This window comes from Cebus imitator, unplaced genomic scaffold, assembly GCF_001604975.1.
Source record: "Cebus imitator isolate Cc_AM_T3 unplaced genomic scaffold, Cebus_imitator-1.0 Scaffold367, whole genome shotgun sequence".
Taxonomy (NCBI): domain Eukaryota; kingdom Metazoa; phylum Chordata; class Mammalia; order Primates; family Cebidae; genus Cebus; species Cebus imitator.
This window is the reverse complement of record NW_016107682.1, coordinates 692,342-713,863: the sequence shown is the minus strand read 5'-3', so window position 1 is coordinate 713,863 and position 21,522 is coordinate 692,342. Positions and strand designations below refer to the sequence as shown.

Genomic DNA, 21,522 nt, shown 5'->3' with positions numbered 1-21,522 from the left:
TTTTGCAATTTTATAGCCATTCTTTTGCCACTTTGTCACAATCTTGGGAAAAATTAATAAAAAATTAAGCTACTCTTACAGGTAAAGCTATCTGAGGAGGGGACATTATTTTGTAAGAATACATGAGTGAAAGAATGAAAACTAATCCATTGAGGTTAGTGACAGCTTTAATCACATGATTTTTAGACTCTGCTTCCTCCACTTATGATAATTCACTATAGCTGGCACACCACTTTCAGGCCCTCCCTGGGTAGCCAGCATGCTAATAAACGCATGCCTAGGAAGACATAAGAGAAGACCACCTGTGGGTGGATTTCACAAGATTACTCTCATCTTCTCTGGTCACAGTGCCACTGTCTCTTGTGGTCCTTGAGAGTCCTCCTCCTTCTCTCTAGAATCACACCTGGCCAAGCAAAGACAACACAGTGAAAATTTCTGGGGGGAAAGTTCTGGGCAGGAAATCAAACAGAGTAAACAAGGCACCCTGCCCAGAGAGAGGTGCCATCTAGAGTCTCCAGGTTTGGGGTAGCTAAAGTGCCCACTGACTTCTCCTTGTTGAGTTGTCTCATTGGGTATCATCTAAGTCTCCTCCACAATTCCTGGCAGCACCAGGTGGGTCTGAGTCCCATTCAGGGACCTGCCTTTCTCTCCAGCAGGCTTTCCTGTGAGAGAGGAAGGACCAGCCCATGTCCCACAAAAGTGACTCCAGGCTTCCTCATCCCTCAATCAGAGAGCCTTGTTAAACAGAAGACTTCACATCTCAGATAAAATCTGTGTTTTAATACTACTATTGTAATATGTTTTAATATTATGTTATAGAATGTTCATGTAGACATGAGTGTATGTCCCCCATCCCTTTGATTAAAGGATCTGTCTAATGACCTCCTCAAACAACAACAACAAAAAACTTCCTCTAAGTACTCATGCTTTGGAAGGGATCAGTAAGCATATAAACATACAAATAAATGTTTGCTGGAAATAATGAATGTTGTCTCTGAAGTGGCATCTCATATATTAGTTTTATTTTTACTTACATTCTGATTTTTAAAAAATATAATATCTAATATTAGTCTTATGCTTTACAAAGGCTGACTTATAAAAGATATAAATGTGGTAAGTAAAAAATAAAATAACATATCATGACCTATTAAGATAGATAGGTTCCATCAAGGGAAAATGTCAATTAATGGCTGTATAATTTCAATAACTAAATCTGCCACAAATGTGAAGGCTTATGTTAATGTTTTCATATCCAGCTTACAGAATGAAGCTCCATTTGGTATTTTCTGACTGTGCTCAAAAGTAAACCTTGTATAATTCTTAATGAAAATCAGTGACCTGTAGGGTTGAGCATACAAAGGTACTTGTTTGTTGGTTTTAAAATAAATGAGGAATTGTACATTACAACCTAATATATGGTAGACTGGTAATGTACAAAATATTGGTTTCTAAAAGTTGGGGTTAAACATGCTTCTATTACATTAAGTCAGAAGTTATATGAAACATAGGAGAAATATCTCCAGTTCTACTTCTGCCTGGAAGAAGAATTGAGAGAAGACAGTCTCATTCAAGAAACATCCAAATGTGTAAACAAGCAAAGGGATCCAACCAACACATAATTTTGTGTGCTATGTGTCTATCTACAAAAGTTGGTGCTATCTTATTTTAAAAACAGGATTTCTGTTTGAGGTTCATTTCATGTTTCTAGTTTACAAAAAGGAAGTCACGGACAGCAAAGCAGAGCTCATTTTCTAATTTGATGTGGGGACAGGAGCCTGCAGCAATGAGAAGAGTCCCAGGCTCTGTGGAACTGGGCTAAGGCAGGAGGAAATCAAATATGTATTAAGCACCATCTAGGAGCCAGTTGTTTTGCTAAGTGCTGTTTCATTTAACCTTCTCCATGATGCTGTGAGGCAGTCATATTTTTCTCCACTTTAACATGAGGAAACTACAGATGGAATGCTTTGCCCAAAGTCACACCTTGCTCAAAGTGGCAGCCAGACTTACAACTCAAGTCCCTACTGCCTTAACATGAATGATAGAAAGTCCAGATCATTGAGAAGTGCCTGTTCATTTCCTTTGTCCAATTTTGATGGAGTTGTTTTTTCTTGTAAATTTGTGTAAGTTCCTTATAGATTCTGGATATTAGCCCTTTGTCAGATGGATAGATTGCAAATATTTTCTCTCATTCTGTAGGTTGCCTGTTAACTCTGATTGTAGTTTTTGTTTTTGCTTTTTTTCTGTGCAGAAGCTCTTTAGTTTAATTAGATCCCATTTATCAATGTATGCAGTCAACAAACATATAAAAAAAAGCTCATCATCACTGGTCATCAGAGAAATGAAAATCAAAACCACAATGAGATACCATCTCACACCAGTTAGAATGGCAATCATTAAAAAGTCAGGAAGTAACAGACGCTGGACAGGATGTGGAGAAATAGGAATGCTTTTACACTGTTGGTGGTAGTGTAAATTAGTTCATCCACTGTGGAAAACCATGTGGCGATTCCTCAAGGATCTAGAACCAGAAATATCCAGCAATCCCATTACTGGGTATATACCCAAAGGATTATAAATCATTCTACTATAAAGACACATGCACATGTATGTTCATTGCAGCACTGTTCACAATGGCAAAGACTTGGAACCAACCCAAATGCCCATCGATGATAGACTGGATAAGAAAAATGTGGCACATATACACCATGGAATACTATGTAGCCATAAAAAAGGATGAATTTATGTTCTTTGCAGGGACATGGATGAAACTGGAAACGATCATTCTCAGCAAACTAACACAGAAACAGAAAACCAAACACCACATGTTCTCACTCATAAGTGAGAGTTAAACAGTGAGAACACATGGACACAGGAAGGGGAACATCAAACACTGGGGCCTGTCAGGGAGTGTGGGGCTAGGGGAGGGATAGCATTATGAGAAATCCCTAATATAGATGATGGGCTGATGGGTGTAGCAGACCACCATGGCACATGTATACCTATGTAACAAACCTGCACGTTCTGCACATGTATCCCAGGACTTAAAGTATAATAAAAAAGAAAGAAAGAAAGTCTAGATCAGAGAGTGTGTCTTGGGCTTGTGTGTTCTGGCCTTTACTAAGGACGTAAAAAGAATCACTGCATTTTACAGTATAATCGACTATTTAAATTGCCTCAGAGTTTGTAAGAGGAAGTCCTTGAGTTCTGAATTGAAATGGAAAAGGCTGTTTTTCTTTACAATAAAATATAGAATATGATTGAGTATATGTGCATCGCATTCTTCAGGACAAATTTTAGTTACTATTAGTAGACATACAGTAAGAATCAGTATTCCAGGTACATTTTATGAGACTTTTTCCAGCCAGACTCTCTTTGCCTTGGGAGCAATTACAACCTTGACTTCTAGGATGGATGCAGAGTTCCAAAACAGAAACAGTCACTGGAACAAAGGAGTCACAGTGAATATTAGTTTTTGTCAGATTTTGAAATAAACACTTACCTGAGAGATTTTATGTGTACCAGTTCATTTGTAAAATAAGTTACTTTAAAGCAGATCGAAACACAGTGTTTTCAGAGATTATGAAAATTTTATTAATAAAGAAAACCTGCATTACACATATCCTGTTTAAAAACAACCCCCTCAAACATGTAGAAACACTTTATTTTGTGTTTGCTATTTAATCAATGCCAGAAAAATAAAACCACAACACCAAAGTACAGCCCAGTATTTTTGAAGGGGATAATAATCATTTGAGATAATAAAGTACTAGAAAATCAGAAGAAACGATTCAAGGTATTCATTTCAAAGGCTAAACCACTAATTCTTCATCCAAACAAATGTTTCCACTGTGAGTCAATACATTTGCCATCAGTTATTTTTAATGCTATCCTAAATACACAACGTACATCTAAAAACATGATAGAATTCTCAGAAAACAGTAATAACTGAGAGCCAACATGATTTATAGAAATTCATGGCTTTGTAGCAATGGTTCAGAGACAATCTCCAGAAAATACGAGGGTTCTCTTCATGATAGGAAAGGATTGGTTTTGCAGAGCAGCTTTTAAGTTCATTTCTCATTATCTTTAAATAACCTCTCTACCCTTGTCACTTGATCTCACCCTTTGCTAAAATTTATAAACATATTCCAGACATACTGCGTGCAAAAAGGGAAGTATGAGAATATTAAGATTCTCATGCCCTGGACATGAATAGAAAACATGTATATAATGTGTTCTCACTGTTGAACAACCCATTGAAGTGTAAAGCTGGAAACCACTAAGTAGAGAGCATATATATTTTTAATCCAAAGGAAAAAAAAAGTGAGGCCTGTTACTTGACTACAGTTTCCAGGGCTCTGGTGTAGCTATATTTTAGGCATGGCTCCAAGGAGCAGCCTACACAAATTTGGATGGAGCCAGGGAGGCACAGATGGTGGTCACGTGAAGGCACAGACTGATCGAGTGGGCTCGGCTACAAAGTCTGTACATTTAGGCTGCTGTATCCTCCTATTTCAAGTACTGCCAAGTCCTGGTTCTTCCCCGTCTTTCCAAAGTCTTGATTCATTTAATTCTCTTGAAGGAGGTGGAAGAAGAGGAGGGTTGTGCAAATCTTACTCTTTCATGGTTTAGAGGAGACAGTCACCATCTTGGCTCCTTGTCAGATTTTAAATGTAACATTTTGCTAAGTGTAAAGCTGTGTATCTGTTCCTTTTCTGTTGCCATTATTGTAACTTCAATATTTGCAAAACACAACATCAAAATACTTCAAATCCAGCCCAAAGCAGTTATTCACGCAACACAATTCTTATACATATCAATATACAGCGAGCTCATAGCAATGGAATCTTTTCTTTCTCTTTATTCTTCCTTTCTCTTCTTTCTTTCTTCTTTCTTTCTCTTTCTTTTTCTTTCTTTTTTGTTTAGTTTTTTCTATTCACATGATTTTTTTCTCTCTTCAGGGAACTTCGATTTAATCAGACAATATTAATATCCCCATTTTATATATGTATAGTATATATGAATATATATATCCTGATGGTTATACTATTATGAAGCTCATTACAATGTCAGCTCTTATTGGTTGCATTATTTAGAAAAAGGAAGCACACAAGCTAAAATGATTCTACCATTTGAAATACCCTGTGATTCACTGGTAAAGCATAGAGCACCTTAAGGATATGCAGTCTTAATTTTTAAATATAAAAACTTGTGGTGTTCACTATAAAATGTTTTTGCTAAAGAAATTCAGGAGGTGCTTTCAGTGGTGCCCAATTCACGGTTACCAGCATTAAAGTGCTACTACTTACTCTTTAAAGGATGGCCTACGACATTCTAGATTCTCAGTCATTTTCTTCTTTGTATAGGAAACTCTTAACAAAAATCAAAATGGATTCAGTTGCTGGCTTTAAAAAAAAAAAAGATATTTTTCAAGTCCTCATTCTGCTTGGTATTCTGTTGGTGTAACTTCTGCGTGTGATCGGTTCTCCTCTGGAGACTTACCCACTAAGCTCTCCAACATGTCTTTTTGACTGGAGCCAATGTGTAGGAAGGCCATTTTTAAAGCAAATCAAAACATTAAAAGGTTTAACATCTGTTAATTGGGTGTTTTATCTAGAGGACATAAAAGATACTTACAATCCTCTAGCTTACTGACTTAATGCTTTCGTTTTTACTTGGATATTTATATTGTGTAGAAACTGACACCATTATCACAATCAATGGAATTATTCCACTTTCTTCTAAGACAAACAAGAAATGTTTTTCTTTTAGGGTAGAATCTCATGATTAGTAAAGTACATCCATAGGCAATGTGGAGAGGTGAATTGAACTCAATTATTATCTTAATTTCTGCTTTCAACAAAGCATGCTGATAGAAAAAGTTCTTGATACCATTTATGTTTCATGAATTTCCATTTTTAGCTTGTTCCTTAAAATATGGATACAGTTCAGAATGTAGTAACAGCAATAATCACAGAGAGAAGTCTCCTGGCCTTGAGGCTTTGTGCTTTAAGTCATAGTCACTTAAAAACAAAACAACTAGAACTACCCTCCAAGTCAAGGCTATATTGCTCAAATAAGAACTTCAAAACATCATTTTGATTTTCTAGGTTGACTAAGCATACGAATTAATAATAGGATTATGTATCAAATACAGTCCCTTGAATGGAACACGTCAGCATTACCTAATCTTCCTCAAACATAGATTGGTTGCCAAGAGAGATACTTTTCTACATATCACAAATGTGCTATTTGTATAAACACTTCCTATTACAAATGCTCTTGTTTTTGTTTAAATGAGTGTTTTTAACCTGCGCTATTAATACAAATTTTTTTTTTCCTTGTGGTGCTTGGCTTTCAGAAGAAAGAATCTTTAGGCCTCTGTTCTTGTGAGAGTAATTTCTCTTAACACTGACAGTGCAGCGTAAGTACAGCCAGAGCTCATTAAATAGACTTCTGAGCATAATTATAATTAACAATTAGCTAGAAATTAGTTTTAATGATTTGTTTTAGATGATAGAATAGAAGCATAATGTAATTATTTTTAAACCTTCTACATCATTAAGAATACAACTACCACCACCTTTCAATTATTGAGAGGCAATCATCTAAAGCATTTAGCAAGTGATCTACTTACAGAGCCAAGCTAAGGGAGCTGAAGAGAAGAGGCCGCCGCCCCAACCCAGGTGTTTATAATTATCTAGCCTTTTGCAAAGCCTCTTCCGTTTCTACGCTGCTCTTTAAGCTATTTCATGCCTTAAAGACATCTCTACCAGGGGAAATAAAGAGATTCAGCCCTTCCCCCACCTCCTGCCTGTCTCCAAGACAGAGTGGGGCTGATGACTGGAGGTGGGGAGAACCAAAGGAAGATGCCACAAAATTTAGCAACTGGGCCTGAAATTCACCATTCACACCATCAAACTGGACTAGCAGGAAAGAAGATTATGTAAGTCATGGATAAAATGAATAACAGGAATCAGCTCCAGACTGTAAGGATAGATCTATGCCATTCTTTCCTTGTTCAGTGTTCTTTTAATATCCCAAAATCAATTTGGATCTTGCTTTCTCTGAAAGAATGTTAAAAAAATACAATAGAAACCTGAAGAAATGCTCTGTTTCATAAAAATATAAAAATATTCATTTAGAACAGTGAATGGTGTTTATTGTCAATTTTTTTCCTTTCTTTGTTTAGAAAATTCTTTTGTTCAACCTCAGCTATCCGTGTGCTATTTTCTCTTGCAACTTTGAGCAAGAATGTTATATCTTTTGCTGGGCCCCCTCGGAAGCTGTTAGGGAGCACATCCTGACACCCACATAGAAGACCTGGTACCTGTGTTTCCACATCACAAAGCAGGCCAACAAGCACACAAGCCCGCAGACCAAATTGAGAATCATCTGGATGAGTAAGAACAGTTTGAAAGTGCCAGTGACGCTGGTACAGTCCGTCACATCCCGGTAAACAAAGGTCCTGCTGAGCAGCTCCGAGGAGGGGAGTTTGCACTGGCAAGAGTCGAGTGTGGTCTCACAGGTAAACTGTGTGAGCTGCAAATAGTGGTGGGCAACAAAGGCCACAGCCAGCACACAGACTGTCAGGCCAAGGGCACTCAGCAGAAAGTATAACAGCTGCAAGAAAGCAAAAGAAAACCTTTCTGGTCACAAAGAACGCTGGGTGATGATTTGCAAAGCTAATTCATCAAAACTGTTCTTTTTATTCTCTCCCAGAAATTTTCTGATGGAAAGGCTCTCTCTTCTCAGAAACACAGCACCTAAGACATGGAAATAGTTCTATGTTTATTTATTAGCTAGTAGTCCTTAAACCCTGATCACATTTTCACTTGCCATCCAGATGTTGGGCCCTTTTCAAGAGTTGTGACAACCATATTAGCTGGATTGTGGGATGTTTTCATCTAGATATTGCCAGCCGTTTAGATAAATCCCAAACAAGCTAGCCATCCCTGGATGACATGTTGTGCTTATTTTGAACTCAAGAACTGCTGATAGTAAGACTGAAACAAGACTAGGAAGTAATCCTGTATAATGCAAACACTGTGTTGGCCAAAATTAGCAATGATGGGTCAACTAAGTAACACAGGTTAATTTTTTTTAAAGACTATGTTCAATGTAGTGATTGACAAACTGTATCTATAAACATGAGAATCCCCAGCAAGAGGTTTCTGGGAGAAGTAAATTATGACTCCAGAAGTCAAGTGATTTGATGTCAGCATCATCGCCTATGAAACTTACCCCAAGCCCAACAACAACCATGTGATTCCTGAGCATGAAAATCCACTCTAAATGGTTCCTCGGCCACCAAGAATTTGAACCCTGTTGTCCCCCAAGTTAGCTTTGGGATTGAAAAAGTCTGGTTAAAGTTCTTACTTTGCTGCTTAAAGGGCTGTGGGAACTCTGAACAATTCAGGTATTTAACTTAAACCTGAAATATTCTGAGCAAAACTTGTGGGTGTTCACTGACATGGCCATAATAAAATCTATTTTATGAAACAAGAAATATTTTTGTGATTGGACTCGCCTACTAGGAATGTTTCTCTTAATAGTCCACCTGCTGAGATTCTAGGTAAGGCTCAGAGTCCCCAGCTTTTGAGACTAGTATACATAGTTGTTACTGCAAAAATTATATTATCACAGTCAAAAGTTGCTCTCTACAGAGAACAATTCTGGTGAATGAGCACTTCACAAAGTGATATTTGTTCTAGTTATTTCCAGGTTCAGATGAAAGTAGCTCTGCAAAGATGATGCCTTTCCCCACCTACCCGTATATATAATTCAAAATCAAAACATATATGTGACACTATAAAGCATGCATACAAAAGTCCTCCAAATGAGTGTTTTCCACACAATGATGATTTCAAGTATTTTTAAGTCTTAAATTTGGAACGCCGTATTTAATTTTTACTTTTTCTCTTTCTTGAGTGGTATGTGTGCATGTGTGTGTAGCTGTGGGTGTACATACTGGTTGCTGGTGCCCTAAGCTTATGTCTGGTTTGCCTGTAAGGGAATCCATCAGGGATTACATACAGCTTGACTGTATAACTGACATCACTGGAAGAGAGTAGAATTAGTTAAAGCCATTTTTTTTCTTAACACATCTTAACTAGTCTATCTTAACCAAGGAGTACATGGATTCTTTAGATCTTCTCATCAAAGAGATCTTAAACACACATTCTTTTTCCTCTTCAAATCATTTAAAGGATTGTCAGATGTAACCTAAGTATCTTCATCTGTAAAAGTTTGTAGAAATATCTTATATCTCAGGAACATAACAAGGATTATACTCAATATTGGTGCTCCTTGGAGGAAGGGAACCAGATAAATACAAAGTGACACCATCATAAAACTTTTTTTGGTAAAAGATGGAGTCTTGCTATGTTGCCCAGGCTGGTCTCGAACTCCCAGCCTCAAGTGATCCTCACAACTCAGCCTCCCAAAGTATTGAGATTAGAGCCATGAACCACTGCACCTGGCCCTCAATATTTCCAGTGACTCTATTTTATGCAAAAATTGGAGTTTTAGGCTAAAAAATATGGATTTATTTTGTAGGACCAATGGGGCAGAGTATTTGAACAATTCTGAGTTGTTCTGAAATATCCAGGCTTGATTACTGACTTCAAACTCTTGGTGCCAAGAGCCAGATTAAACTGTCTTGGCTGTGCTCTCTCTCTCTCTGTGTGTGTGTGTGTGTGTGTGTGTGTGTGTGTGTGTGTGTGTGTGTGTATCCCATTGAAGCTGTGTTCCCAGTATAGCTGGCAGAGAACTGGGAACAGTTTGCTCTGGGAACAATGGTACATCTATGACTTTACCAGCATGGATGCCCAGGTTAAAATGATCATTTCCCACCTGGTAGTCACCTGTTTAGTAGAATGACCCTAATTGGAATTTTTTCTACTTGTTTTATTGACATCAATGGATGAAAGTGGGAGGCAGGCATCTTGTGATAACCTTCCTACCTCTAACATTCATACATCCTTCGATAGCAAATTTTTTTTTTTGAGACACAGTGCAGTGGCTTTATCTAGGCTCACTGCAACTTCTGCCACTCAGGTTCAAGCAATTCTCATGCCTCAGCCTCCTGAGTAACTGGGACTACAGGTGTGCGCCACCATACCCAGCTAATTTTTGTATTGTTTGGTAGAGACAGGCTTTTACATGTTGCTCAGGCTGGTCTCAAATTCCTGACCTCAAGTGATCCTCCTGACTCAGCCTCCCAAAGTGCTGGGATTACAGACGGGAGCCACTGCACCCAGCCCCTTAGATAGCAATTTTCTGTAACATTTGTTGGGACAATATCTTGAAGAAATGACAATAATCTCTCATTCTCAATCTGCAAATAATTCAAATAGTTGAAAAAGATTTTACTAATTCATAATAGTCACAAAAATCCATTTGCTGAAAATGGGAATTTTGTCTATTTTTAAAAGATGACTTTTTGGTTCAGAGATTAAAAGGTGTGCCCAAGACCATTTAACAAGTGCATAGCAGTACCGGCTGATGATTAAGAGCATGAACCAGGGAGTCAGGTTGCCTAGGTTGGAATCCTGGTTTTCCCCTCACTAGCTATGGTCCTTGGGCAAATTCAGCAATCCTTGTACACCTGTATTTCTTCATCTGTAAACTTGGCATGATGATCATAATAGCACCTACTTCACAGGATAATTACCAGGATCAAAAGAGCTGATGTCTGTAAGGAGCTTAGAGCAGCGTCTGGTACACAGGAGCACTATTTAAGTATTTGTGAAATAATAAGTAAATTAGTAGGGATGGAAAGAGCTGTCTTCTCAGGACTGAGGATATCAATTCGACTGCCTTTGTCTTATTTTGTCATGTGGGAGTAACAATGCATTCTTGGCTTGTAGGAAGGATGTAGACATTTACACAAACACAGTGGTTGCTCAATTTTAATTGAACCGTTCAAATATGCTAGAACCCAACGAGAACACAAAGAAAAAACATGCTCCTTAGTTTCTCTGAGTATGAATAAAATTAATCGTCCATATCTGTCTCACACATAATGACTCGGCTTCTCCCACTCAGGAAAGCATCAGACTAAGCAAACTAGAGGAAGCCACGGAATCAAGTTTCTTATCCATTTTAAGACATAAATATATACTCGATTCCCCCTAAAGCCTGCAGGCTGCATCTGCAGCGCTGTAGCATTTTTCTTTCATGGCTTTTAACCCATCTGACAGCAACAAGCTTCTGGGTTAGAATCTGTAATTTAAAATCAAGTGGCTTGTTTTACCTACGCGGCACGAATAAACTATAAGGAAGAGTGTTTACGATGACCTTGGGAATCCGAGCAAACATATCTTGATAAAAGCCCGGAGCGGGAGGCATCTGTCTTGAGGGTGTCAGCCCATCAGCCCAGCGCTGCGCAGCGGGCGGAGGCGCGGTGGCCCCGGGCGTTTATGTAACAGCAGCGCCCGGGCGCGTCTCCGCTCGCTCGCTGCCTCTAATTGGTACCCGGCCTGCAGCTTTCGCGTTAGGTGACCTCGGGAGGAGGGTGTTTCTGCTCCAATTTAATTACCTTCCCCGGTGGCCTGAACGGGAAGGGCCCCTCTGCAGCGCGCCGCTCGGGAGGAGGCTGCTGCAGCAGCCCAGGGGCCTCCCGGATGTGGACAGGAGGGAACGTGCCCCGGAATGTTTCCTCAGGCACATGCCCCCAACACGTTTCCGAACCTCCAGGGGAGCCCTGAGAAAGTCAGGCCAGAGGAAAGGCAGGAAGCGCGACTTGCAGCCGATGCCCAGCCAAGCCCAGAGGCAAAGCCCAGGGAGGAAAAAGGAACGCGCTGGTGGCATCGAGGGCCTGCAAAGGGACCCTCCTGCTCTCAATCCCCGACCCTCCCAGAGGGCTGTCTCACCTTGAGGAAAAAAAAAAAAAAAAAAAAAAAAAAAAGAGCCTGTGGCTATTATCTGTAAGAGAAAGGGAGGGTGTGTGTGTGCGTGCGTGCGTGCATCTGTGTGTGTGTGTGTGTGTGTGTGTGTGTACGCGTGCTGACTACAATGAGATGGTCAACATGGCCTGATTGCTTGTCCTGACTATCTGGGCATTCAACAGGAGGAAATAAATCCTCACACAAAGCTTAGGCCAGGGTGCCGAGATGGAGGCACCAAAACGCACCTATGCTGGTGAGAAACGCCCTATGAAGATGCCAGTTATGCCTCGGTCCCCCAATAGTGTGAGAAGCATGAGTGAAATCAGCTGTCCCCTGCTGTGTCATTGGAAAACCTGGAGATGGGCTGAAGTTCACTTTCAACCTGAAGATAATGTAGCATGCAACCTTAGAGAGCTAGCAGCAAGCATCAAGGAAGGTCACATTCAGGAAAAGAGAAAAGTGCCTCAGTACTTGTCAATGCCTGTCACGGGTGGAAAAAAGAGATAGCTAATGAGATCTTCCTAGTGGGGAATCCTCAACCTGGCTGACATTGGCAGTGACTTTTTTTTTTGTCTATTTTTCTCCTGCTCCCTATTTTAACTATGGTGCAGATGTTGAGATGACACTGGAGTATCTCTGAAGCTGAGCTTTTGCCTCTGCTGTTTTCCAGATCATAGTTGGGGGGGGGGGAAATGAGGGCATTTCACATAAACTAATAAAAACATAGTTTTTGGTGTTCTTCAGCTACTAGATGAAGTTCTTGTAATTTAACAGGCCATTTCTTACTAAACTTTCTGGCTTCTTCTTTTTAATCACCGAGACTTGCTCTTTAGTCAAACCTCTGCAACAAAAAGTAAACGTAGACTGATGTCTACTGTATCTGGCCTTCTTTTAAGGAAAGTACTAAGACAGAAAAGTACAATTTCCAAATGAAGCCCTATCCACCAAAATTCTAACTTTATCTTTTTTTAAAAAAAAATAGCATCTATTAATTTTTTACTTAGAAACGTTATGTCTAACTATTGGAGAACATTTCAAAATTAGAGACTCTGCAAAATGCAGATATAATCCCACCACTTGTAGATAATTGTATTTTCTATGTTCATTAAGAGCTTTTATTTTTTCTGTAGGATCATATCATACATTCTGTGTAACCAGCTTTTCAGAATTAGTTATTATAATGTAACCTTTTTAATTCTATTCATTACTTTTTATAACTTGATTTTAAAGGACATCATCCCATTGCTTTTTTATATCAACAGCTTCATTATGCTAGAATCTTCCAACACATCTTATTTTTTTCATCTTAATAACTTCCAAATAATATCATTCACTTACTCTTATGTCTTATGTTTTCTCATTGTAGTGAACAAATAATCCAGTTTTTATATGTTTTCTTGTAGAAGAAAAAACAATATGAGCGGACCAAATTAAAAAAAAAAAAGATTAAAGAAAGCTTTTTATTCTTTGCTACAGTGGCTGAGAGAAAATGAAGGAATTTGATTTCTATTAGGTCTGATTGCTAAGCTCTGTGTCTATGTCCATACACCCTGAAAAGGAGTGTTTTGCTTCCCTTTGGAGTAGATTCTATTGTGCACTGAAAATGCTGTGTACTTGAATTGGCTCCAACCAAATGCACTGTCCCTAACAGAGAAAAGATACACACAAATAAAAGACACACACGTTTGCCAAACCATGCACATCCCACCGCCCGTCCCCCCCACTTTGCCCTGAGACTCTTGGCACAGAGCATTTGGATGCACCCAATGTACTTTTTCTGTCTCAGTGATCCCACCTACAAGGGGAAATACACTTAGACTGTTTCATTATTAAAATATTCCAAATAACCCCCGAGATACGGAAGTGGGCACTGAAAGAGACACCTTTTTTTCTGGCCAAGTGTTTTGTTGAACTGATGAATTTTCAACATTCCTTTTAAGGGCATTGAAGGACAGACTTCAGATCCTCCAGGCCAACCCAGTTCATGGAAATTAAGACTTAAAAAAAATCAGCATTACCTTTGAAGTCTGGATCAATGCCCTCTTAAAACATTTTTTGGCCTGCCTAAAAATGCAATTTCTTAACTAATCAGATATGCAATCCCTTAAGAAGGCACTCCTTTATTTTGTACTTGGGTTTCTTTCTAAGTGACAATAAAAGAGAAAGAACAATCACAACTTACCTTCATAGAAAACTGAATACATGTCCGTTCATCAACCTGATATGAGAAACAAAGCATAAACAAGCCAAGATAGGCCACTAAGCAGACCTGCAATGGAAAACACAGAGAAAAGGATGTTATCAGCGCAAGTTGTGCATTCAAATGACATCAGTCTCCGTGTCTTTCACCAGTCACATCCATGTTATAAAGCTGTCCATTTCATTTACTTATCTTTATGCACTGTGTTTTTCTTTCACCTTGTGGAAAACCACTTTAAAATTAGTAAAATCAATTGATTTCCATTTAGCCAGCATTTGCTAAGTTATTTTGATATGCCAGGTGCTATATAAGATCCTTCAGAGAGTATAATCATGAATGAAGTTTACTCAGTGTTAATCAGTTTACAATCCAGTGAAAGCCAAAATAAATGCACACACTAAGCTGAGGCAAGACATTACATGTTAAATATTATTCAACGAAGTATAAAAAGAGGAAGAAATTACATTGAGTTGGGTGATATAAAAGGCTTCCATCAAGACATGGATTTGAAATGGTCCTTGAAAGAAATAAAACGTGATTACTAACATTAGCTAAATATTTACTACATGCAGGGGCTCTTCTAAGGACATTAGATTGTATTTCCTCCTGTAATTGTTACAAAACCCTATAAGGTAGGTGATATTATAATCCTCATATTGTAAGTGAGAAAGAAAAGGCACAAAGCTAGTAAATAGTGGAACCAGGATTCAAATCAGGTAGCTTGGGGCAAAGCAGCATCATAAGCAATAGCACAGAGGAAGGACTGCATAAAGACTGTGATGAAAGAGCAGCCAATGTGCACACATGGTTTACCCATAGTTCAAAATAACGACATATAGGCCAGGTGCGGTGTCTCATGCCTGTAATTCCAGCACTTTAGGAAGCGGAGGTGGGTGGATCACCTGAGGTCAGGAGTTCAAGTCCATCCTAGCCAACACGGTGAAACCCTACCTCTACTAAAAATACAAAAATTAGCTGGGCATGGTGGCACACACCTGTAATCCCAGCTACTCGGGAGGCTGAGGTAGGAGAATCGCTTGAACCTGGGAGGCAGAAGTTGCAGTAAGCCAAGATTGCACCATTGCACTACAGCCTGGGTAAGGAGAGTGAAACTCCATCTCAAAAAAATATATATATATATATATATATATATATATATAATATATATAATATATATATATATATATATATATATATATATATATAGTGCAAAAAAAGGTAGAATGAAAACATGGTGATATGGAATTGATTTAGTAAGCAGTGGCACTCCCTTGAAAATTTTTGAGCAGGGAATGACATGATTTGAGAGATACGTTTCAGGTAAGTTAGCAGTGATGTTGGGTGAGTCGGCAGTGAGAACATCAGGGTATTATTTTACTAATCTGAGCAGGCTCAATATATCAGGTGAACAAGAGCTCAGATAGTAGCACGCAAATTCAGAGAAATAGATGGAGAGGATAGGCATAGCAAAAGCTGAATCTATACATCTTGGCTATTGCATAACTGATGGGAGGACCTGGAGAGGGAGAAACTGGAAGTGACCTGCAAGGTTAGTGCATCAATGAGAAAAAGACGGTGGATGTGCCTACTGAAAGAAGGCTGGCCAGAGAAATAGCAGCTTTGAAGGAAAATATACTCAATCTGTCAAACCGCATTTTCTTTTTTATGAACTGGAGTTTTAGAAGCATGATTTAGAGTTTCTAATCAAAGCACATCTATTCACATTCAACTTTGAAAGCTTAAAACATTGATAAAGTTCCACACTTTTAAAATAGAAAATATCAGCAACAGAATTGCATTTCCTGATAAGCATACTTTTACTAGAGACAGATGTTGGAGGAGTGGCTGAGAGTCACCTAGCAAGTCATTAAACAACTGGTTTGCTCATATTCATAGTTCCTATCCCAGGGCCAGTTTCAAACCATAGGCAGTCCCTGTTAGGGTAGAGAAACTGTTTGCAAAGCCAACAGGGCATTTTAAGGTAAAACTTTTACCCTCTTTTCCCTTTGGTTACACAATCAATAAGCTGCCTATGCCCACATCTGTTGCCCAGTTGTGGGCTGTTTAGATTTCTATTGGACCATTAAGTCAAAAGCCAAGCCTTCTCTTACTACAGACTGTTTCCAGAGTTTTCCATAATTGAATGGAAATGGCTGCATGGTTAAATAGCAGTAGATAATATGTACAGTGGAGAAACACAGCATGTAGATAACATGCAGTGGGTAATATGTGTTTAATAACAATAGATAATATGTGCAGTGGAGAGACACAGCAGTAAAACATGTCAGCATGGCATGGACTGAAGAGATCTGGGGAGAAAACAAAACAGATAGGATCCAGGGAGGCAGCTTTTCACCAGAAGATTGGCAGATACAAAAGGAAAGATACTGATGTTATTTGTGTAGCCCTTAACATGGCATTTTCAAGTCAGGATGAAGTTCTTTTTTAAAACTCATTTGTAAAAAATACTAAATTGAAGGATAAGTTTGATAAGAACTGTAGGATTTTACTATTTATTCTCACATTAAGAATTTATAGAACTTGAAACAATCAAAGAAAGATCTACTTTTTGTTTATTGGTGACAAACCAGATTGAGGTTTGTAATCCTGCTTATATCCATAGGCACATGCCTGTGAGTTTCTGTCTGCAGGTGCAGAGGGTCAGGCTCTCTCCCACATAACTGTCTTCTTCCCTAGAGACTGCCAGCTGAAGTTGGCAATTGCCAAGACTTTCCTCTTTGTCTTCATAAGAGACACATTCCTATAATAAGGCCTAACTGACTAGCACCTTAAAAATCTGATTCAGTGCCTCTGACTTCAGCAGTAGCTACTTCGTTGTAGCCTTCATTTGCCCTGGCTTCCAGAAAGAAGTTGCATAGGAACATATGACCTCATTCTAGAGCATTTGACTTATTCAATTCACAGAACTTTATGGAGAACATACAACAGGCAGACCTGGTGTTATTGTATGATCCTCAGAAATAAGAGATGGAAAAACAGGCCCTTACACCAAGGACTATCCAGCATCCAAGGATCTCCAGTTCAGTGGGAAAAGAAAGGAGAATGCAGTTGCAATATTTTATAAGTACTAGGACTATATCTGCTATAGGAATACCTAGAAGGAGTAATTAGCCTGATAGAAAGTTGAGGAAACTTCCTGGAGAAAGAAGAGTTTTGAGAATATGCAGAAATTGGCTAGAAGGAGAGTGTGAGGAAAAGTATTCTGTGCAGAGAGTAATAGCAGGTGCAAAGGCATGGAGAAGGCAGAGTAAATATTCGAGGATTCCTCTAGGCCCAGGTCCAGTGCAGAGAAAAAAATAAAAGGCAAAAGATGTGTTTGCAGGGACGGGCAGGAAATAGATCACAAAGGATTTTGATTTCAACTAGGACATTTTAAGCAGCAGAAGGGTGTGGTCGACTTTGGCTTTTAGAATGGTCCTTCTGTCTATGAAGAATGGATTGGATGGGGGCAATTCTTGGGAAGAGACAAAGACCATCTAGAGGCCATTCTTCACCTGAGAAATGATGAGTGTCTGAGCTTAGGTAGAAGTAGGGATAGAGAGTGGGTGTGTTTGAGTGACAGTAAACAAGCTGAATCCATAGGCTCTAAAGATTGACTAAGAGCTGAGAAGAGGGAAAGGTCAGGAAGTTACTGCCAGGTGGGTGGTGTGGACATTTAATGAAATAAGATATAAAAGGAGGGGCAGAATGGGAGTGGGGAATGATGATCCCACGTAGACACAAAGGGCAGCCATATCAGCTTAGAGCTTGGGAACAAGGCCTGGGCTGAAGGCAAGGATTTGTTAGTCATCACCACATGTGAAGCACTTGATACCATAGGAAACAGTGGTCCATCCAGAGAGAGTCTGAAAACAGAAAAAGGGCCCAGTTAGTTATCCAGTTAGTTCAGAAGAATCTTTGAATTTTTTGAACAGAAAGCATCTTGGGTATATTTCCCATAATTATAGTTCTATGTCCTGTCATGCCTAAAAATTATGAAATGGATTATCCTTTTAGATTTTTTAAAGCTTTAATTAGGTTCTTTCACAGGGTATTTGCTATAAAGCTTAAATTTATTCAACATATTTTAATTTCTTGGCCTTCTGATAGGGCTTGATATATTCTAAGGTGAGAGGGGACTTTCATTTTTATTTTTTTATTATTATTTTTTTTACCTACAGCTTTGCATGTTATAACAAGACTTCTTTATCAAAGAGTTTATTGATGTTCAGGGTAAGCACATTTTAGAAGGGTAGTCTTTATTGAATACCAAAAACTGAAGGTTTTCTGGCCATGGAGAAAAAAACAGATTTCTCATGCTAGACTAAGGGTTTTGTTTCCCGAGCTGGCAGGACGTGAGCGTGCCAGGAAGACACGGTGTTCTGGCTTCCCAGCAAGGAAGGGTCATGTTAATGGGCAGTGAGACCCGCCAGGCCTATCTGGAACAACATTCCTAGAGTCCAGGCCAGAGCTCCCATTAGATATGGTGAGGTGAAGCCCATGGCACAGGAAAAAGACAGTTATGTTAGGTTTTCAAGAAGGTGCTTGTTGGGCCAGACACCAAGCCTGAGGCAGATGGCGGTGTCACAGAGCACAAAGCCACATGGAACATGGGTGGCACTGGGAAAGCTAGTGCTGAGAGGGCAACAGGGCAACTAGCAATTAAGAGCTTGTTAAGATTCAATCCATGTGCATGAAAATAATTAAGTTGATAAGAAAAGCTTAAAGTGATTTTTAATGGAAAGAAGAAAGACCGTAATCATCACTTTAACCTATTTTTGGATTTGTGTTTCTACAATTTGTTTAGTGTGAAGAGAAAACTGAAGTCCAAAATTCCACATTCTGTCTGAAGATACTGTTTTTTGTCCATACAGGGTGAAGTCTGCATTCTCTCTTGTGAGCTAGAAAGTTAGGTCTGAAATGGTCTCTGAATGTTAAATCCATTTCTGTGGATGTGCGAGTTCTGAGTAGTGTCACATACTCTCTTCGTCTTTGTTATTTGGCCTATTATACCTGCAGTGATGTCTTTTGAGGGTTTGTATTATGAAGGGTAGCTACTGGATCAGTATCTTAGAGATTTACCTACTTGCTATTTTTTTTCCTTTTGATTTTGTCATAGCTGGAAGGTATCACCCTAAAACATTTTGTGAGAATGAGAATTATTGGTATTTACTCTCTCCATGTCACATGTATTTGTATTCTGGTCTTGTGACATTCACACAACCTCCAATTTATTTGTTTTCTTCTTTTTGTTGTCAACAGTGCTGCTTGACAAGGTTGTCTGGGAACACAACCTTCCCCTGTCAAATGTCTTTCAGTGTTTTTCTTCTCCTTCCTTACCCCCGTTTCATCACGTGCCTGCAATGGGATTCTATTTCTATAAGTTAATCAACTTTCACCTTTGTATTTAAAGGGCTTTAATTCAATCAATATAGTAACAAGATGAACTCTCTTCTGATGTTTGCAAAATCAATTGATCAACAAGAGAAGTAGCAGAACTGTAAATGTTTCTCTGGCTATTTCTTAAGAGAATTTCCATGGATTATCATCTATTTAATACACATTAAGGTAAAGTATTAGAAGTTATTTTCAACAAATGATAAATATATTGCAGTCTGTCAATTGAGTATATTCTTAGGAGGATTGTTAACACATAACAGACCAGAAAATTGAATGATATGCCACAGAACATTTCACACGGGTCTATTAAAGGCTGCTTATCCAATCAAGATTTCAGGAAGACTGGAGAGAATATTTTAACATGACTTAAACATTTTTCATTGCCACTGCCTTATTGTAAGACAAACCCTAAGAGAGTGGTTCAAAATCACATGAAGAGGTGAGTAAATATTGGTCCCATCCTCAGAATTTCTGATCCAATAGGTCTGGAGTAAGGACTGAGAATTTGCATTTCTAACAAATTCCCAGGAAATGCTGATGCTGCTGGTGATGGGACAACCCTTTTGAGAACGACTAGGCTAAGCTATAAGCACAGTGTTCTAAATGCTGATGTCTGGTGTGGGGTTTATTGAAATGGTTAGGGGTCCAGAGTGACACACTGACTAGTGAAATTTCCTATAGAAAGTCATTTATTGTAAACAATAATATAACAGTAATAATAATATATACCATTTATGAGTATTTGCAGAGTGTTAAGCCCAATGCTGAACACTTGACATGCGTTCTTGCATTTAATTATCTCAAGAACGCATTTTTCAAGGGAGAGAAACCCGAGGCTTCAGAAATTTAAAACATTAGATATATACTCGTTGCACCTGAATTTTTGGTATTACTGTTGTGTTACAAAGGTGTTAGCTTCCCATAAAGAAATTTAGTCTCTGCTATCATAGGAGTCCTTCAAATTGGGGGAGAAAACCCTGTGTCTTCATTGCTATTTAAATATGACCTCACTGCAGAGCCTGTTGGCTCAATGTATCTGACTGGTGGTTTGAGGAACATCTCTAAATCGTCGAGTGTGATGTGGCATTCTGCTATTGTTAAAGGACATCAGCCACTCCAACCCAAAGCAAAACAATCACCTCTAAATTGCACCACCTCTACAGTGGCGTGATGGTAAATGTTTAGCAACCAGTTAGAGAAGCACTATTTTGTAGCATTTGCTAATTTCCAAGGTGTGACTACGTCTACTACATCTGATTTCAAGATAACCAACACGAAGTCACTGAGCAAAGTTAGGAAGAGATATGTGCAATCAGCTGTCACAAGCCCATCAGAAATGCTCCAGCATGACCTCCACCCCATTTCTGCCTTTTCTGGGTCCCGTTTTTGACAGAAGTATCTGATTAACAAGTGAGATTGGTCGGTAACTACATTTGGCACATTACTTGTTACTAATTGTTTGAAATTCCTATAATCAGCCTACAGAATCCGCATAAAGATACAGAGAAGAGTGCCAAGGAGAAATCATAGTGCTTATTTCCTGATTTGTGGGAATAGAGGAAGAATGGTTACAGCATAATCTTTAAGATCTTGCTTTTAATGTCCACCCTAATCTAGGTATCACTCCCTAGCTGAATGTAGCTCAATGACCTTTACTCCATACTCCCAGTCCCTACTGTGGTAGGGACTGGGAGTATGGAGAAGAAGATATACTCTTTGCAAATTCACAATTTAATCCCCAGAGGAACTGAGGCACAGGGAAATGTGTTGCCATGGCTAATGTCATTTGGCCAATCTATGCCAGGTGTGAATATGAGCATCTGACAGCAGCTTATACAATCCCCACCTTGCTGACCACTTATCAAAATCCCTCATTGTTTTATATTGTAAGAGACATTGAATCAACTATCTTTTTTCCCAATGTACTATTTTTTAAAGACAAAATTTTGGGTATTAATCAAGTAGACTTAAATGTGGTATAAATATGAATGATATCACCTCCCTATATTTGTTATTATTATTAATTCTTTT

At 38.8% G+C, this 21,522-nt stretch overlaps 1 protein-coding gene across 2 annotated transcripts in view; it reads right to left on the bottom strand.

Annotated features, from left to right (window-relative positions):
* Positions 1 to 3,567: 3,567 nt before the first annotated feature.
* SSPN (sarcospan) overlaps positions 3,568 to 21,522 on the bottom strand; it is a 38,447-nt gene continuing 20,492 nt past the window's right edge. For both annotated transcript variants that reach the window (XM_017507036.2, XM_037730906.1), the window contains exons 2-3: positions 14,074 to 14,160; positions 3,568 to 7,623 (exon numbers count right to left, since the gene is read on the bottom strand). In XM_017507036.2, coding sequence (XP_017362525.1) covers positions 7,258 to 7,623; positions 14,074 to 14,160 — 453 coding nt within the window. In that variant the 3' untranslated portion in view covers positions 3,568 to 7,257. The remainder of the gene's footprint in view (positions 7,624 to 14,073; positions 14,161 to 21,522) is intronic.